Raw genomic sequence first — 16,383 nt, 5'->3', positions numbered from 1 at the left:
TGCTCAGAAGACAACTGATATAGAGCAACCAGTTTATTCAATTCTGTCTGAAAATATAGCCAGACCCATAAGCATTCTATAAAGTAACCAGTGAAGCTTAGCGTTCTGCTATTGATCAGTGAGATGTAAAAGGAGACATCAACGTATAAATAAGATGCTCTCTGTCATGCATGTGCTGTGCAACATAAATAGCTAAGAAAACTACCAATTTATAATGGAGCATAAATCTGTTTTCATTGGGTTGAATCGTTTCACACTCTCCGAGACACGGCGTGGTAATCATTTTCTCCCCCTCCTACTTGTCCTGTTCAATTTATTCCTGAAATTTCTCTCTAAAGTGTGGCCTTTGAGGGGTGGCAGCGTCAGCGTGTTTATCTTTTTTTTGTTCTTGTTGCCAGATTAAATATTCTTCATGCTTGCTTTGGCATGTCATGTGCTGATAGAGAAAGATATCCCGTTTGGGGCAATTTAAAGAACCATAAACAAAAAATAAAAATAGATCGGAGACACTGTTGCGGAGATTTCTTTAGCTTATACCCAGCTAAACTGAGAATGAGCTCAGCAGAGCTGACAAAATATTGGGCGAGACCCTCAAGCAGGGCAAAACATTGTCTATTGAACAGGGCCCCCACATGGGGTGAGGGTACACTTTACTGGGACCTGGAAGTCCTGGGGGCTTCCTCATGGCTTATGAGGTGGTCTGTATGGGATGAGGGATTGTGGTATGTGTGTGGGAGGGGGCCCGTGTTACAAGTTTGTACTGGGCCCCAAAAATGATGCTTGGGCCCTGCTATTGAAGACGAAGAAGCTAGGCTGATTTATGCCAGCTGCGGATCTGACTCAGTATATTTCTTCTGCACCGCAGTCTCCTGGGGGTTGAAATGGAACAACGAGCTCCAGTGATGAACATTTTGGACCCTGCAGTTGTCTGGCAGCAGTTGGTTTTTGTGGGAAAAAGACAAGAAGTTAATTGAGATGGGCTGGAGCTATTGTTATCCCATTTCATCCGGGCTGACCCTTCACGACATGCGGGGGAGGCATTGAGGGGCACCCCTCAGAGCCTCCTGCATCCCCTGCTCCTGCGCCTCATGAAGGGCTGGCCTGTTACTCCCACCGCAGGCCGTCTCCCAGGGGCCTGCCCCCCCAGTACATCACTGAAGGAAAGACTCCACTACAAATCACCGGAAACAAAATGCACAGTGAGATCCTCCAGCGTTAAGCTTCAGTGGCGTTGGCACTAATCCACTCCTGGTTTGGAGATGTCATGGCAACACTAAAAGAATCCCCAAGAATGTGTCCAAATATTAATCAAGAGACTTGGTCAGACAAGGAAAATTTGCACTTTGATGGAGTTATTGCAATGCAAAACACCCCAGCATTGACAGTGCCTACCACCCCCAGGGCAATAATATCCCAAACAGAGTGTGAATTAAAGACACAGAGTCCTACCTCTCTATTGAAATCCAGAGTTAGCTAACCTGCTATCGTTTCTATTTACACATTCTGCTCTTCTGTTTACAGCCATAGGGAATCTGGGTTTAAGGGATGGGCACTGATTTTTATTCTTGGAAATATTCCTCAAGTGGCTCGGGGGCAATGATTGAAGAACAAAAGACACACCATTCTCGAATACACAACAAAGACGATAACAGGAAGGAACCACATGGGCCCCCTGTGGTCCAAATAACCAGGTGTATACACGTGCCGGAATAATACTGAATATACAAAACATGCAAGGCCTAGCCACAAACACACACACACACTGCTGGGTTTCTAAGATTTACAACCCAGCAGGCACCACTAGAGGGCTCACAAACTATTTAAAGGGATTCTACCCACTTCCTGTAAACTACAGGGAGAGAATGGGAACAATTTTCTTTAACTGCATTCAGTTTCCATGACTGTGAAATGAGGATAGCTATGCAGTTTAGTTCATTTAGAAAGTGGAGGCAGCCATGAAAGTGACATCTGCTTTGCACTCGCCCCTTGATTACTTCCCTCTTTTGCACCTAGCCCTGGAGAGAAAATCATTCCCATTGCCTAAACAAAAACCCCTCATTAATGATCCCTCAACTCACTGCTGACTAAAGCCTTGGTCCCCAATCCTTTGATTATGTTCTGCCAACTAGTACTAGTAGTTCCAGGTTATAGCATAGCTACCACTGATACAGGATTCTTATAGGTGCCACAAATCTAGTTTCGCCAGGCAAACACATTAGCGGGCCTGATTGTCATTTACCGCAAGACCCCTCTTCACCACTCGGACAGTGCAAAGGACCTTCAGGAGGCCAGGGTGGTATAAAGGAGCCTTAGTGTGAATGAGAATTGGGCCCGTTATGTACCAGTTACAATTTGACCAATGCATGCTCGAGACGATATGTTCGCATTTGAAAATGCAATGTATATGACATATATGAAAAGAGTGCATTCTATTTGTATTTGCACAGACGCTGCAAATGGGCATTAAGCACTTCTCTGGACTCTTTGTGATGTTGTGCATTGGATTCGTCTTGTCCATTCTCACCACCATTGGAGAGCACGTAGTACACAGACTGGTCCTACCGCGAATCCAAAAGAAATCCAAGCTGAAATATTGGCTCCATACAAGCCAGGTACGTATTCCAGAGGCTCACTCGTAATTCCATCCAATGTTTCCGGACCTGTTCAGTAAAAGCCACATCCAACGCCACTGAAGTCAGTGGAAAGACCTACCGTTGGTTTCAACGGGCATTGGCTCTGGCTTAGACCATCAGCAGCTTTGCTGTTTTAATAGAACCTGCCACAGTTGAGGATATTGTGAATTTTACGAATGACCTCAGTTGGATCTCTAGCACCCCTTCTGCTACAGAGTCTCAAGGAATGAATAACAAAAGGGAATGAATTAAAGATACACAGATGTTATTTCTCAGACCAGTCAATCATTCTTTAATGATGTGGGGGAGGAAGTAGACACTGGGCTGGGAACTGTTATACTTATGGCACAGCAGATGACGTTTTCAAAGTAGCCTTCAAGTGGGCTAGATGGCTCAGAGAGGTGATAATGGTGATGCACCCTGGCAAGAGAAGTCTCTCACACGCTGCTCAATATACAGCAGCACTGAAAACGGGAGGTCTTCTTTTCATTTACATTAGGGCCCTTGGAACAAATTTTAAGGGAGAAAGTAGTTAAGGACATAGAGGTGAATGGTAATTGGGAAAAAATGCAACATGGCTTTACAAAAATCATGCCGGACCGACCTGATATCCTTTGAGACGTTAACTGGTTTTCTAGACAAAGGGAATGCAGTAGATCTAATCTACCTGGATTGCAGTAAGGCATTTGGAACAGTTCCACATGGGAAAGTGTTAGTTACTTTGGAGAAGATGGGGATTAATATGAGAATTGAAAGGTGGATAAGGAACTGGTTAAAGGGGAGACTACAACAGATCATACTGAAAGGTGAACTGTCAGACTGGAGGGAGATTACTAGTGGAGCTTCTCATGGATCGGTCTTGGGATTGATCTTATTTAACCTTTTTATTACTGCCCTTGGCAGAAAAAGTAAGTGTGCACTAATAAAATATGCAGATGACCCAAAGTTGGGAGGTATTGCCAATATAGAGGAGGACTGGAACATCATACAAGAAGATCTGGATGACCTTGTAAACTGGAGTAATAGAAATGGGATGGAATTTAATAGTGCAAAGTCATGCATTTGTGGACTAAAAGAATTTTTGTTATAAGCTGTGGATTTATCAGTTGTAAGCAACAGAGGAGGAGAAAGCCTTGGGTGTATTGGTTGATCACAGGATGACTATGAGCCTTCAATGTGATACAGCTGTGAAGAACGCTAATGCAATCCTAGGGTGCATCTGGTGAGGTATTTCCAGTTGAGACAGGGAAGTGTTAGTACCATTATACAAGGCACCAGTGAGATCTCATCTGGAATAGTGTGTGCAATTCTGGTCCCCCATGTTTAAGAAAGATGAATTCAACCTGGATACTTGCAGGTTTAAACTAGCGTAAAAGGTGAATTCTCTGTAACTTGAAGTCTTTAACCCATGATTTGAGGACTTCATTTACTCAGCCAGAGGGTAGGGATCTATTACAGGAGTGGGTGGATGAGGTTGTGTCCTGCAATGTGCAGGAGGTCAGACTAGATGATCACAATGGTCCTTTCTGACCTTAAAGTCTATGAGTAGCGTAAAGAGGCTTTAGTGTAAAGGAGAATCTAGCCCTGCATGTTTGTACTAAAAATGGGATAGAAAACAATGCAGGAAATGGTACAACAACACTGCCGGTATTTATTGAATACTGGTAAAACTTCAACTGGAGTTAATATTGAATTTGGTCCTGCCACTGTAAGAAAGTTACAGAGGAGGTCCAGAGAAGTTGTTAAAGTTAGAAGTATGCTGAGGACTACATATGAGGGTTTGAGATCAAGATTATTTAACATTGAAGAGAGAAGCATCAGAGGGGACTTGAGGTATTCTCAGTTACAAAGTGTAAACGAAACACTCCCTTCTTTTTACCTCTCAATCACTGCTGTTTTAAAACCCCAACACTGTGCAGTCGTCTTTCTGTGCTAGCTGCGTTGTGAGACTGCCTTCCCCAAGGTGGGCAGTGTCAGCCTGGTGGTATGCTTCCCATTAATGACTGTTTGGATTTTATTTCTCCGTACGCAAGAGGAACACGGCCTCTCTCGCCCTACAACATTGTAGAGGTGATAACAGGAGCCATCCTGGAAACTCCTGGGTTGTATTTCTGCATGCAAATGAGCGAAGGCATCATTTGCTAGAATGGAGAGCTTGCCTCTCTCAATTCTATCAAGTCCTCAGCTGGTGCCTCATCATCCACCATCATGGACCTTAACTGAGCTAAATCAGTTTGCACCAACTGAGGATCTGGCCTATGGTGAGAGCTGCTAGAAGTCCAGTGAGACACCAACTGCAACAACAAATTGAATTTTGCCAGCAGCAGAGAGAACAAGTTGTAAAGGCGAATGGCTGTGGACTAGGATGACCAGACGTCCTGATTTTATAGGGACCGTCCCAATATTTGGAGCTTTTTCTTATATAAGCACCTATTACCTCCCACCCCCATCCCAATTTTTCACACTCGTTATCTGGGCATGCTATTGTGGACCTTTGTGTCCTGCACATCAGCCAGATGAAAGCATTTTGGGGAACACCTGATTTGGATGTCCGAGGACTCGGTCGCTGTTGGAAGGTCCAAATTAAGCAGCACAACCATTTATCTAGAAATAGTAGAATGTGAAAAAAGAGGCAGGGGGGTTGTTGTTGGGTGTGTGTTTGTGTAAAGAGCCTGAATCAAAACGCTTTGGGAAAAATGTAGAATTCATGCTAGTTTATAGCATATTAAAAGTCAAAGTAGCATCTTATTTATCGGTATATTGGTTCCCAAGCTTTCTATGCGTATCTAAAAATGTATTCATTACAAGCACAATGCCAAAGGAAATGAAGTGGGGGAAATAGATTTATCTTTCTGCCTTTGGGTATGTTATCTACAGGGTACCTTCCTTTCTGGTAAGAGGCACAAAAAAAAAGGGTGTACATCAAGAAATCAACCATTCGATCTCTTAGGAGAGCTTCATGACAATGAATATGAGCTGGGCATTTTGTGTGTATCCCTATAGGTGCAAAGGAAGAAGCTGCATTCAGGTGGATCCCACACAAAGCCAGTTGTTTATCTGCCCCCAGCTGTAGGGGCTCTTTTGTCTTATATTTACTGACTCCTCTATTTCACTTCTTCTAGAGATTGCATCGCGCATTAAACAGTTCATTCATTGAAGACAAACACCAGCCCAAGGCAAAACAAGTGGAAAAGAGGTAAGAAGTTGTGTGCGCTTTTTTTCAAAGGCCTGTTTTGGAACTAGATCTGTTGGGACTGGATATCTGACCCTGAGCCTGAATGTATCCTAGAGATAAAACAAGACAGAAAAGTGGTACTTTGACTATTAGCTAATGACATTGTTACAGGCTGCAGTTCTTCAGATGCCTAAAATGAAGCAGAAAATATATATTTGTTACTTTAACACAGAGCTACATAGATTCCCTAGTATTTTTTTAATCCACACTGCAATCATAAATCGAAAACCCAATATCAGCCCCCATGCTCATTGTCAGCTGTGAATTTTCATAAATACCGTTGCCCTTCTTCTGACAGCGTGTCCTGTTATGGCAAATGTGTTGCCCCTCTGAAAAACCATAGTAAGTGTCGGAGACCTTACAGGTTGTGTTCCCTGTGGAGAAGGAATCAGTGGTAGGAATCTACCTATACCCTAAGTGTAACTTGTTCTAGTCACAGATATACACCAGTCCTGAAATGGTCAAATAGCATGCAGGGCAATCACTTCTCACAGGAATCTCAGCTGCGGTCACAGGAAACAACTCTACCTCAGGCACGGACTCTAATGAGAGAGCAGCTCAGCTTCTGGAGACCAGCTGCGTGGTCTCCAAAAGCTGTCCCTACACAGAACCTTGCATAACCAAAAACAAGACAGCACATCTTCCTAAGACTAAACACTTGCTCGCACACTAATAAAAATAATTTGAAAAACTATGGGTACATTTACACTGCAAATGAAGATGTGATTGTAGCATGGGCAGGCATACATGCTCTCACTTTAATCTATATAGCCAGTGGCGTACTGAGGAGGGGCTGGGGGGGCCATGCCCCCGGGCGCCAGTCTGGGGAGGGACGCCATCTAGGCCCTCAGAGTAGGGGCCGCCCCCTATCACAGGCAGCCAGGGCGTCCTCCCAGCCCCTCTGCCCCTGCACTGGGCGCAAGGAGGGAGCTGCTGGGACCAGAGACCATCACATTCTGCCGCCAGGCAGCCCCTGCCACCCCCAGAGTGTGGGGAGAGCGGCAAATGGGCCCGCAGACAGCCCCCCATCCCATGGGGCACTGCCGATGCTGACGGCAGTGGGGGGGAAGAGAAGCGGAGGAGAGTGGGACACAAGCCCACAGACACCCCCCACACAGGGCGCTGCCAACAAGTGGGGAGGGGAGAGACCAATGTAAGTATGGCCCCCTGGCACCGGAGACCCACAATACACCACTGTAGCTAGCACAGGTAACAAGAGCAGTGAAGATGTAGCAGCACAGACCCTGCCATGGGCCAGCCACATAGGGTCCCCACTAGGCTCATACTGGGGTGGCTAGCCAGCCACCCTGCCGGCACTACTGTTTTCACACCCTAGCTAGAGCGTGGTGAGCTGTGTTACAGTCACACCGACATTGGTAATACAGACATGGCCTTAGAGCAACAGCGCCACCTAGTGTCACCCATAACAACAGCAGCATCTTTTGGAGGCGGTACTGCTGGGGAAGATCTAGCTGACAGAGGGGTGCAGATGCAGAGCGCCCTGACCAGTTACTGCCACAATCTCCATGAGCCGCGTCCTGGGACAGTCCTGTCTGTGGCCAGGATCAAAGCACTTGTGCACACGCCACAGAAATAATGGCAGGAAGAAATCATTGCCTGACTGACAGATGGGAAAGGGTCAGCCCCACAACACCCCGGGTCTGGCCTCCAAGAGGGCGCTAATAACAAAGGGAGAATAATCCCCAAGGAAACACAGAACAAAAAGGTCCTTCTCCCTTCCTGGGCTCCCCTTCCCTCTCCTACAGCAATGACTCTGCCTCCAGACTCTCTCCTTGGAGGCGCAGCTTCTGCCCAAGCTGCTGATCCTCAGGGCTTCCTCCCTGGAGTCCTTCCCCCACTCAGGTTCCCCACAGGCTGGATACATGTTCCCAGTCTACCTCCAGACTTTCCACCTGCGGTTTGACTCTCTCTAGGGCCGGCCACAGAGCTGCCTCCTCTCCTGCCGTACTTTCCTTCCCAGCCTTTGTGAAAAAACCACCCAACTCCTTCTCAGGTGGGTCTGATCATTGACTCAAGCCATCTAACCAGGGTCAACTGCAGGGGTATCGGATCCATCCCAGGCTCCCCTCAAAGGGCCAGCCAGCCTGTGACAGGGCAGTGTAATGGCAAGAGAGACGGGGCTGTTGCAAAACTCCGTCCCAGAGCTTCCCCTTCGTGGAGCATTGCAGCACCCTTGCCTCAGTTTCCCCCTGATCTTCCAAGACTCCACCCAGCCACTTGTGCACTGCAGGCTGCTTTGGCAGATGGGCTGTAGATATGATCTGATCCTCTGATAAGCCACAAACAGAAATCCACCCTTTCTGGGGAATCCAAGTCCAACACAAATCAAACATGAAGTTGTCACCCATCTCTAAGGAAACCCAGCCTCTCTTTTCCTGGGGACTGTCGCCTCACCTCTCTCGTTTCAAACCCTCTGCTGCCCAACCCCTGGGCTCAGCTTTTACCCTTCCCCGCCTCCTCTTCATTCCCTCCTGGAGTGCTTTGGATTGCTTCCTGCTCCTTCCCACGCATTCCCTCCCAGCCCTTCCTGCCCAGAGCGTTCCACAGGCCTCTGCCTACCTTGTGCTCTTCTTCAGCTTGTCTCTTCATCTCATCTCATCTCATCTCATCTCATCTGCTCTGCTCTGCTCTGCTCTGCAATCAGCACCCCATTCTGCTGGGCTTTCCTCCTTTCAAGTCCTACACCCTCCAGGGAGGGGCTAATTGAACAGGGCTGACTGGCCTCCCCCATGCCTCCTGGCCCTTAAAAGGGCAGGCCTTCTTGTTACAGCGACATTGGTGTGTCTCGACATAAATAAATGCACAGGTGCCTATATTTCTCTACTGGCCCCACCCTTCCTCTCTCTTCTCCCCACAAGCCCAGTCTGGCCCTATGGCAGCTTCATAAATTCAAAAGCAGAACATTCTGAGGCAAAGCTGCTTTCAGAAGCCTACTGGTGCAAAATAGCCACACCCCTGAAATGTCCTGCTTCTCTCATTGCCAAGGCCATGACTCCCACTCTGGTGATTTCCCCCCCCCCCACAAAAATCATCCTCAGGTTTGGTTTTTTTCCAAAGTAGTTTTTCTGTCCTTCGTTAGAATCCTGCTAGCATCAAACCTATTCCAAAACCCTTGTGTTTATCATGCCTTTAACTGCGCCGTGGACAGGATCATGATGAATTCAACTCAAGGCCCCCCGGGAACCTGGAACACACCTATACCGAGTGCTAATATTGGAAGGGACGGTGCTGTGCTCCCCAGTTAATTAGATGAAAACACTTTTATTGCTCAAGGAGCTGTTGTATTAAAAATGGTGAGAACTGGAGAAGTGATGGAAATAACTGGAAGTGGTTGTGTTATTTCCCCTCGAGAAGGATCCTCTGATCCCTTCTTCGGTCATAACTTTCAGAAAGGCTCTTAACACACTGCCTGCAGACTTGCACATTCACACTCTCTAACTGTAAGGCGTTCCATTTATTTGAATGAGCCCAGACTTGTGAACAGTGTCCGTCGGACTCTGGCCCAACACCCGCTTACCTCCAACTCAAAATGCATAGAAGCCCTCGCTGAGCCCACACCAGGTGCCTACCTCCAGCCCATCTTCCAACTTCCCACCACCACTAGCAGCTGCCGGCGAGACCTGGGAAGCCTCTCTGGGTGTTGGGTTGTAAGAGGCTGGAACAATGGAAGCAGTCGCTCACGAGGGCTATTCCTTAAAAACCACCCAGAACGCAGAACAAGGCTGCCTGCTTCCTAGGGGATGTTCCTCAGTGGGAGCGATTCATGGCCTGCATCAGCGTCCAGTTTATTCCTGGATGTAATCTGAAGTGACAGATTCAAGCTGTGGTTTAAAACCTGAAATGGGTTGGCTCAGGGACCACTGCTTTCCCCATCTGATACGGCAGCAGTTGCGGGAATGTGCAGTTCCCAGTGAACAGTTCCGGTTTGATGGTGAGTTCACTAGAGACAGCTCCCTGAAGGCATTCTATCTGCCACGGTAGGACCCATTTCCTGTGTTTATTGCTCACAGCCTGAGTTTGGTTGACTTCCAGTCACACCACAAGGCCTTCCCGTTCTTCCTGGCTTTTCGGGGCAGGGGCAGGGACAGCTGAAGGTGGAGGGAGCGTTTAAGGGGATTAAAGAAGGTTTTTAGACACAGACTCTTTGTCACACTGCAGCTAGTATGTTTGTCCATACACCTAGAGCATTGGCTGAACATGTTTTAATGAACTGAAAGAAGGAAAGAAAATAAACTTAGGAAATGCTTTTAACTTTTCACTCAGTCTGATGTATCAAATCCAGAGCCAGTAGGGAAGAATAGCTGCTTCTCTTTTACAAGCAGGCTGGTTAGACAATCCCAGTTAGCCCTCCTCCGCTTTGATCCCTTAGGAATCATGTCAGTGTGATGTACTCCACTTTTTCATGTTCCTTATTTTCACTGGCTCTGATTTCATCGAGATTAAAGATGAGCTCAAATTGCAATCTGGCTCCAGATTTCTCAAAGGCCAGGGATGTTCAGATGCAAGGGCTTGGTTCAGTCCATTATCAGAATTAGGAGCTAGCTGTAAAATTCAGATCCAGATCTGGATTTGGAGAAAGAAACGCCCAGTGTTTGGGGATTTGAAGGACCCTGGGTTTCAGTTTGGATCCGTCCCTAATGAGAATGATTCACCCTTCCATTTCTCCAGTTACAGCAAGTCGCTTGGATACAGTAAATAAGGCAATGTCTTTCACAGCAGGCAGCTTTGGTAGCAGGAAGCATTCAAGACTAAATCGCTGAAGTTTTCTAGTAGCTGAACCACAGTGTTTTCCGGGCAGTTAAAGAGTCTGGCAGGTTGGCTTCATCTGACCATCTGTGACACCGTGGATGAGGATTGAGGATGCAGTGTCCTGCAATTCCTCGCAGCTCTGGTCAGTGAGAGTCACATATTAGAAGTACCTTGTCTGTCTGCTTAGCAACTTAGGATCAAGTTCATCTGAGAGGCATGGTGCAGTTTAGTGGTCTGAGACGGGGTGTAGGCACCAGGACTGCCTGAGATTTATCCCAATTACCGTTCACTGTGGCCTCGGGCAAATGAACCTCTTCATCATTTGTAAAAGAGTGTCTGTAAATGGGACATGATGGTATTTACCTCCTTCACTGGGGCTGAGGCAGGATTAATTCGTCATTGTTTTCAAGCCCTTTGAAGATGCTAAGTGCTATATAAAATACTGTATGTTCAGGCTTTTCCTCTTCTGCCAAACTGACTTGTGCTGGCCAGAAGGTTAATCAAAATTCAAGCAGGTTGGCTGAGTTTTTTGGCATCATAGCGTTTCTGTAAAACCACTTTTGGGGAGATAAATCTAAATGCCGGTGAGGTCTGAAATGCAGCTCCGATGTTTAATGGTGGCTATTGCACAATGGGGAGGATGTAGGACAGAACTCAGTGAAAAGCCCCCTCTGCAATTGTTCTGGTTTCATTTTAAAGAGCGATTCTTTGTGCAGGTCCAACGTGGGCAACAGCCAGCAAGCAGTGTGGAACACCGCCAACCCAGGAAACTGTCACCGGAGAAAATACATAAGCAGCGAGGAACGGCAAAACGAAGTGACCCTCAGACAGCGCCAAGACATACCTCTACCCCAGCTGCGGGGAGAGACTCCAGCACCCCTGACAACCAATGGGAAAGCAGACCCCCTTAACATTGCTAGGACCTCCGTGATCCAAGAGCTCACCGAACTGGAGAAGCAGATTCAAGTGATCAAGCAGGAGCTGCAGCTAGCCATGAAGAGAAAAACTGAGCTGGAAGAGTATCAGAGGACAAACAGGACTGCAGAGCCGTAGGCCGTTACACCTCAGCCACCCCCCGTCCAATTTGCAATGCACTTTTGTAATGCCAGCAAAGAGGCATGGGAATAAAATGAGCAATATGTTCTTCATACAGTCTCTATCCTGCAAAGGAGAAACTGCAGCAGGAGGAAACTTACTCCTGGTTCCTAGGCGGGTTCTGGTTCTCTCATAAGAATGAATGTGTCATTCTTTCTGTGAACATCTATAGGGTAGCCTTGGACTAGAGGAGCTGTGAGCATCCAGAACGCACCACTCTTGCTTCCTTCACATAGCACTGAAACAACGTTTCCACTTTTTAACCCTTTCTGTGCATTAATTAAAAAAAGAATTCTAAAATGATCACCCAGGCTGTGTTTCCCTTGTGGGTGTGTATGTGTGTGTTAAGTAAATGACAAAGGACCTAATGCCTCTCTTAAGGAGCCGCATAGTGGGAGTAAATTACATTTTGAACCCCTTCCCCACTTGTAAAAGCACTCAGCCTCCACCCTCATTACAGCCCCTTTACACGGCCAGAGCAGCGTCAAGGGGCCTTAGCATAAGAAAGAATCAGAGCTATCGTTTTTAAGGGAATTTATTCTGAATGCATCTCTCTGAAATGATCTGCCTCTTGGATTTTGAAGATGGGGAAGAAGTTTAAGCCATTCAGCAACCAAAGAGCTAGTACCCCCACCTCAGTGATTGTGCCATCCAATAATCGTTAGTTAAACAGGATTTCTATTAACTTTCAGACAATGCTTGACAACACATTCTTTGGGACAACTGCCTGTGTGATGTAGGCAGAATGTTTTTAATGTCTTAATACTGGCCATGGCATCCCAAGAACCAATGTGTTATCAGGGCACAACGCAGCAGGAAGTGGATGGATTCTAATCAGCTCATACTTGGCTAGCATTCAATCTTTTTTTACAAAGTAAGCAGTAATTATAGAACAATCTAAGTATGCTTTTCAAAGCCTTCCTTCAAATGGCTAATATTCTGGGCGGTGGGAAGGTCCTTGGTTTGGTGAGTCACACTCAAGTTGATGTGCCTACAGTCAATCGAGCCAGTGTTATTTAACATTTTATTAGGCCTGAGTTTCTGCTGTGTAGTCAGTTGCAGTTAATTCAGAATAGCAATGTTTACACGCACGTTGCCCAGGGTGTACAGCCATGGAGAATCAGGCCCACTAGCCCTGATCCTGCAATGATCTTTATATGGGCAGACTCTTCCATCTGCCCAGAACTCCCACGTTCAGAGGGCTCCACCTGCAGGCAACACGTGTTGAGGATTGGGGCCATCGTGCTCTCAACTGGGCCGAATGCTTTCGATGCGCAAGGAGGGATTCTGAGAAGCACTCAGTGGCACCTCGGCTGTCCCCACTCAAGTCAATGGGGGTAAGTCAGGTGACCATCGCCTTCAGTGTGAGCAAAGTGAGGCCAACTCTGAGTGCTTTTGAAAATCCCACTGTAGAAGACAAAGTCCCTGTCCTCAAGAACTGACTCCTCTAAGGGTGTTATTTCCACCACTGAGTAGTAGCCACAACTCCACTTCTAGGAAGTGGGAGACAGGTCACCAGCCTCTCTGAAAACCAGGCCTTACATAGATAAAAACAAATGAGGGATGGGGGAAGGGGAAGCAAGCGAAGCGACTAACACCCATCACAGCATGACCACGGCCAGGGTCATGTGATTTACCTTTTAAGCAAACCACACTGTTTTTCCTTATTTTGCAATAGAGACAACTGGAAATGGAAGGCTAGAAGGCATCATGGTGACACGAGGAGAATCTTTTTCCATAGTGATATCAAAACAAGTCTGGGCTAGCACCTAGGAATATTTTACTCTAGGATGCACAGAAAATTCAAGTCTTAACTGGCTACAGGCATTTGCATGAGTTGGAACCTCAGCGTCACTCTCAGGTTCCAAACTGAACAATCTCAGACATGAAACTCAGCTGAAATGATCTAGTTATCCCTTGTTTGGGCATGGAACCGCAAAGCCACAGAGCGTTGTGTGGACTCTTCTCACAACCCTAAGTTCTCCCAGGCTCAGTCATGACTCTGCCCAGGCTCACCAGTAGGTCCAAGATCTCACCTGAGTGGACAGAGAAAGGATCAACACAGTTTGAATTAATTGGCAGGATGTGTCAGGGGAGAATCGGGGCTGAAATGCCAGAGGAATCTATTGGCCAAGGCAGTGGCCAAGCAGAGCGGAGCTACAGAAAAGTTAAGCATGTTCCAAGGTTCTGTAGGATCTGGGTTTAACAGGTGGGAGTGGGGGAGGGGATAAATGGGGTTCCAAAATTGAAACTTTGATATGATATGAGCTCAGACACCTTCACTGATGCCAACTCTAGCAATGTGTTGGGTGGATATGCCTGCATACACTCCTCCCCATCCCCATCTATCCTTTTACTTTCATTACTAATCCCACTTTGGATTTTCACTGAACTTTTAAATTAAAAAAAAAAAAGTTAGGCCCCAGTCCTGCAGTCACAGCCATGTGTGCAGACCCCGGTGAAGTCGTCTGTCGGTGTAGCATCAGGGCTTTGCTTCCTTTCACCACTGAAATAATGGAGGTTAGTGTTTGCACGTCCATCAGCTCTAACGACGATCTGTTTGCCTTTCTGGTTCTTGTACGCTAACATGGGGCTGAAAGTCTTTGGATTAACAGCACTGCAGGCTGGGGCTGGCTCAAACTTTCCAGCCAGACTGTTGTGACAGAAAATTGTATTTTTTGCAATTAACAAATTTATTTTTTTTGCGCACAAAAAAAAACAAATCTGCTTCCTGCCATGAACTTCAAATTTGTGCAAAACACCACACACACACACCCTGAAATTTTAGACGAAACCTGAAAAAACATTATTCAGAAATGCTTCTGGGAGTTGTAGTTCAGCTCCTTCAATTGCCCATTCTCCTCTGTGGGAGGAGATGTTACTGCATCTCCCATGATACTCTGCGGTGGTTCAGCAAGAGGTAAGACCATGGTGCATCATCATACACGTATCTTGCTGGGGACCCCATTTCTAGAGGAGAATGGGAGCATGAGGTACCCAAACAACAATTCCCAGGAGGGACCATGCTGGCATTTCCAAAACAAAGCTTTTGGTTTTCAATTTTTTCACCAAAAATAAAACCAAATCCAACCAAAAAAAACAAAAAAACAAAAAAAAACAGCCTGCACAATTTTCCAGGAAAAAAACCCTCATTTTCCAACCAGTTCTATCAGAGAAACATTTAGATATTTTAAAAACATGAACAGGGAAAAAAACCGTAAAGGTGAACTGAAATGCTCTTGAAACAATTGCATCATGTATGCTATTTAAAGTGTGAAAAGCCAGCATGTGATCCTGAATAGATTCTCACACAGGTCCTGATTCCCGTGAGAGCTGCTCATATTGCAGATGGTAACATGAGAAGGGAACAGAATCTGTGAATCTACGCCTTACCGAACAACAGGAATGGGTGGGGAGTGGGTGGAGCCTTGGGGGAGTGGGTGGAGCCTCTTTCCCACCCCTCCAAGATGCTAGCCTGTGTGGCTGAGCCAGCATGCAGCGGGAAGCACTCTGCACCAGGTATAGAGCTGGCACAGGTTACTTCTCCACCACAGCAAAACAGAACCAGGGACCAGATCGTCACTTTTACAGTCACCGGGTAAAATTTTCAGAAGCATCTAAGTAATTTCGGAGCTTAAGTCCCATTTCCAAAAGAGACTTAGGCACTACTGCTCTCTGGAAGTCAATGAGAATTAGGCTCCTAAATCACTTCTGAAAGTGGGACTTAGGAACCTAAGCCACATAGGTGCTTTTGACATTGTTACCTCCAGTCTGGTTCCTGGGCTGCTCAGGGACAGTGCAACTACACTTTACTCAGGGTTTGTGGCAAAGCCACAGTTTACCCCTACATCGTTAAGACCCAGATCCTGCTACTGATGAAGTCAAGGGTCAGTGACGTCAATAGAATGGGAGCAGCAGACCAATGCTGAGCCCCTTTGAAAATCCCGCCCACACTTCATAATATTAGGTTGTGTAGCAGACATATATATCAGTATTAACCTGCCAGTTTCCCTTTAAGAGGGAGCTTGGAACAAGGGAATCATAACTGGAAGAAGAAACGTGGAAGCTGAGTCTCACTGAACTGTTTCTCTCTCCCTACTTAGATGACTTGGTCCACTGTTCTTGAGGTGGGAGTGTTTTCCCCAACAGAGACTGAAGATTTCATCTCAGGGCACGTCCCCCCCCAGCCCCGCAAATGATTCCAGCTGACTGATGCCTGCAGTAACAGAAGCAGGCAGCTGCCTGAGACATGGCTAGGATTCAAGGGCAGATCAGGACTCTGTGCATGGCCTAGGACACACAGGGCTCGAAAGTTCCAGCCATGCTGATTGCACAGACAAGAGGTGGTCAGAATTACAACCCCTTCGCTGAGACCCGTGTTTCAAATGCACACAGAAGCACTTGTGAGAAGAGACACAAGATGCTGGAACCATTTTAGTCGAATCCATCAGAGCAATAAGAGAGTAGAAATGACAGTAGAGGCTGTTACAATTTCTGGGCTAACAAATCTATATTGGCCCTCCGTGGTCCCTTGAGGGCACCCACTTTAGATTTCAGGCTCCTAGGTCTCATCTCTCTTAGGCAGAGACTAACATCTCTCTCCCTCCTGATCAGGATATTAAAGCTGTACAGATCCCAGTCTTGTATTGC

At 46.6% G+C, this 16,383-nt stretch overlaps 1 protein-coding gene across 1 annotated transcript in view; it reads left to right on the top strand.

Moving 5' to 3' along the window:
• The window catches only part of GRIN3A (glutamate ionotropic receptor NMDA type subunit 3A), a 72,952-nt gene extending 60,925 nt beyond the window's left edge, over positions 1-12,027 (top strand). Inside the window, exons 8-10 of the mRNA XM_067553261.1 lie at positions 2,448-2,612; positions 5,756-5,829; positions 11,355-12,027. Of these exons, the coding sequence (XP_067409362.1) occupies positions 2,448-2,612; positions 5,756-5,829; positions 11,355-11,691 (576 nt within the window). The 3' untranslated portion in view covers positions 11,692-12,027. The remainder of the gene's footprint in view (positions 1-2,447; positions 2,613-5,755; positions 5,830-11,354) is intronic.
• The last annotated feature ends 4,356 nt before the right edge of the window (positions 12,028-16,383 follow it).

The sequence above is a fragment of the Emydura macquarii genome, unplaced genomic scaffold (genome assembly GCF_026122565.2).
Source record: "Emydura macquarii macquarii isolate MOO-44397 ecotype Brisbane River unplaced genomic scaffold, CSIRO-AGI_Emac_v2 contig_1451, whole genome shotgun sequence".
Lineage (NCBI taxonomy): Eukaryota > Metazoa > Chordata > Testudines > Chelidae > Emydura > Emydura macquarii.
This window is presented reverse-complemented; position numbering and strand designations above follow the sequence as displayed.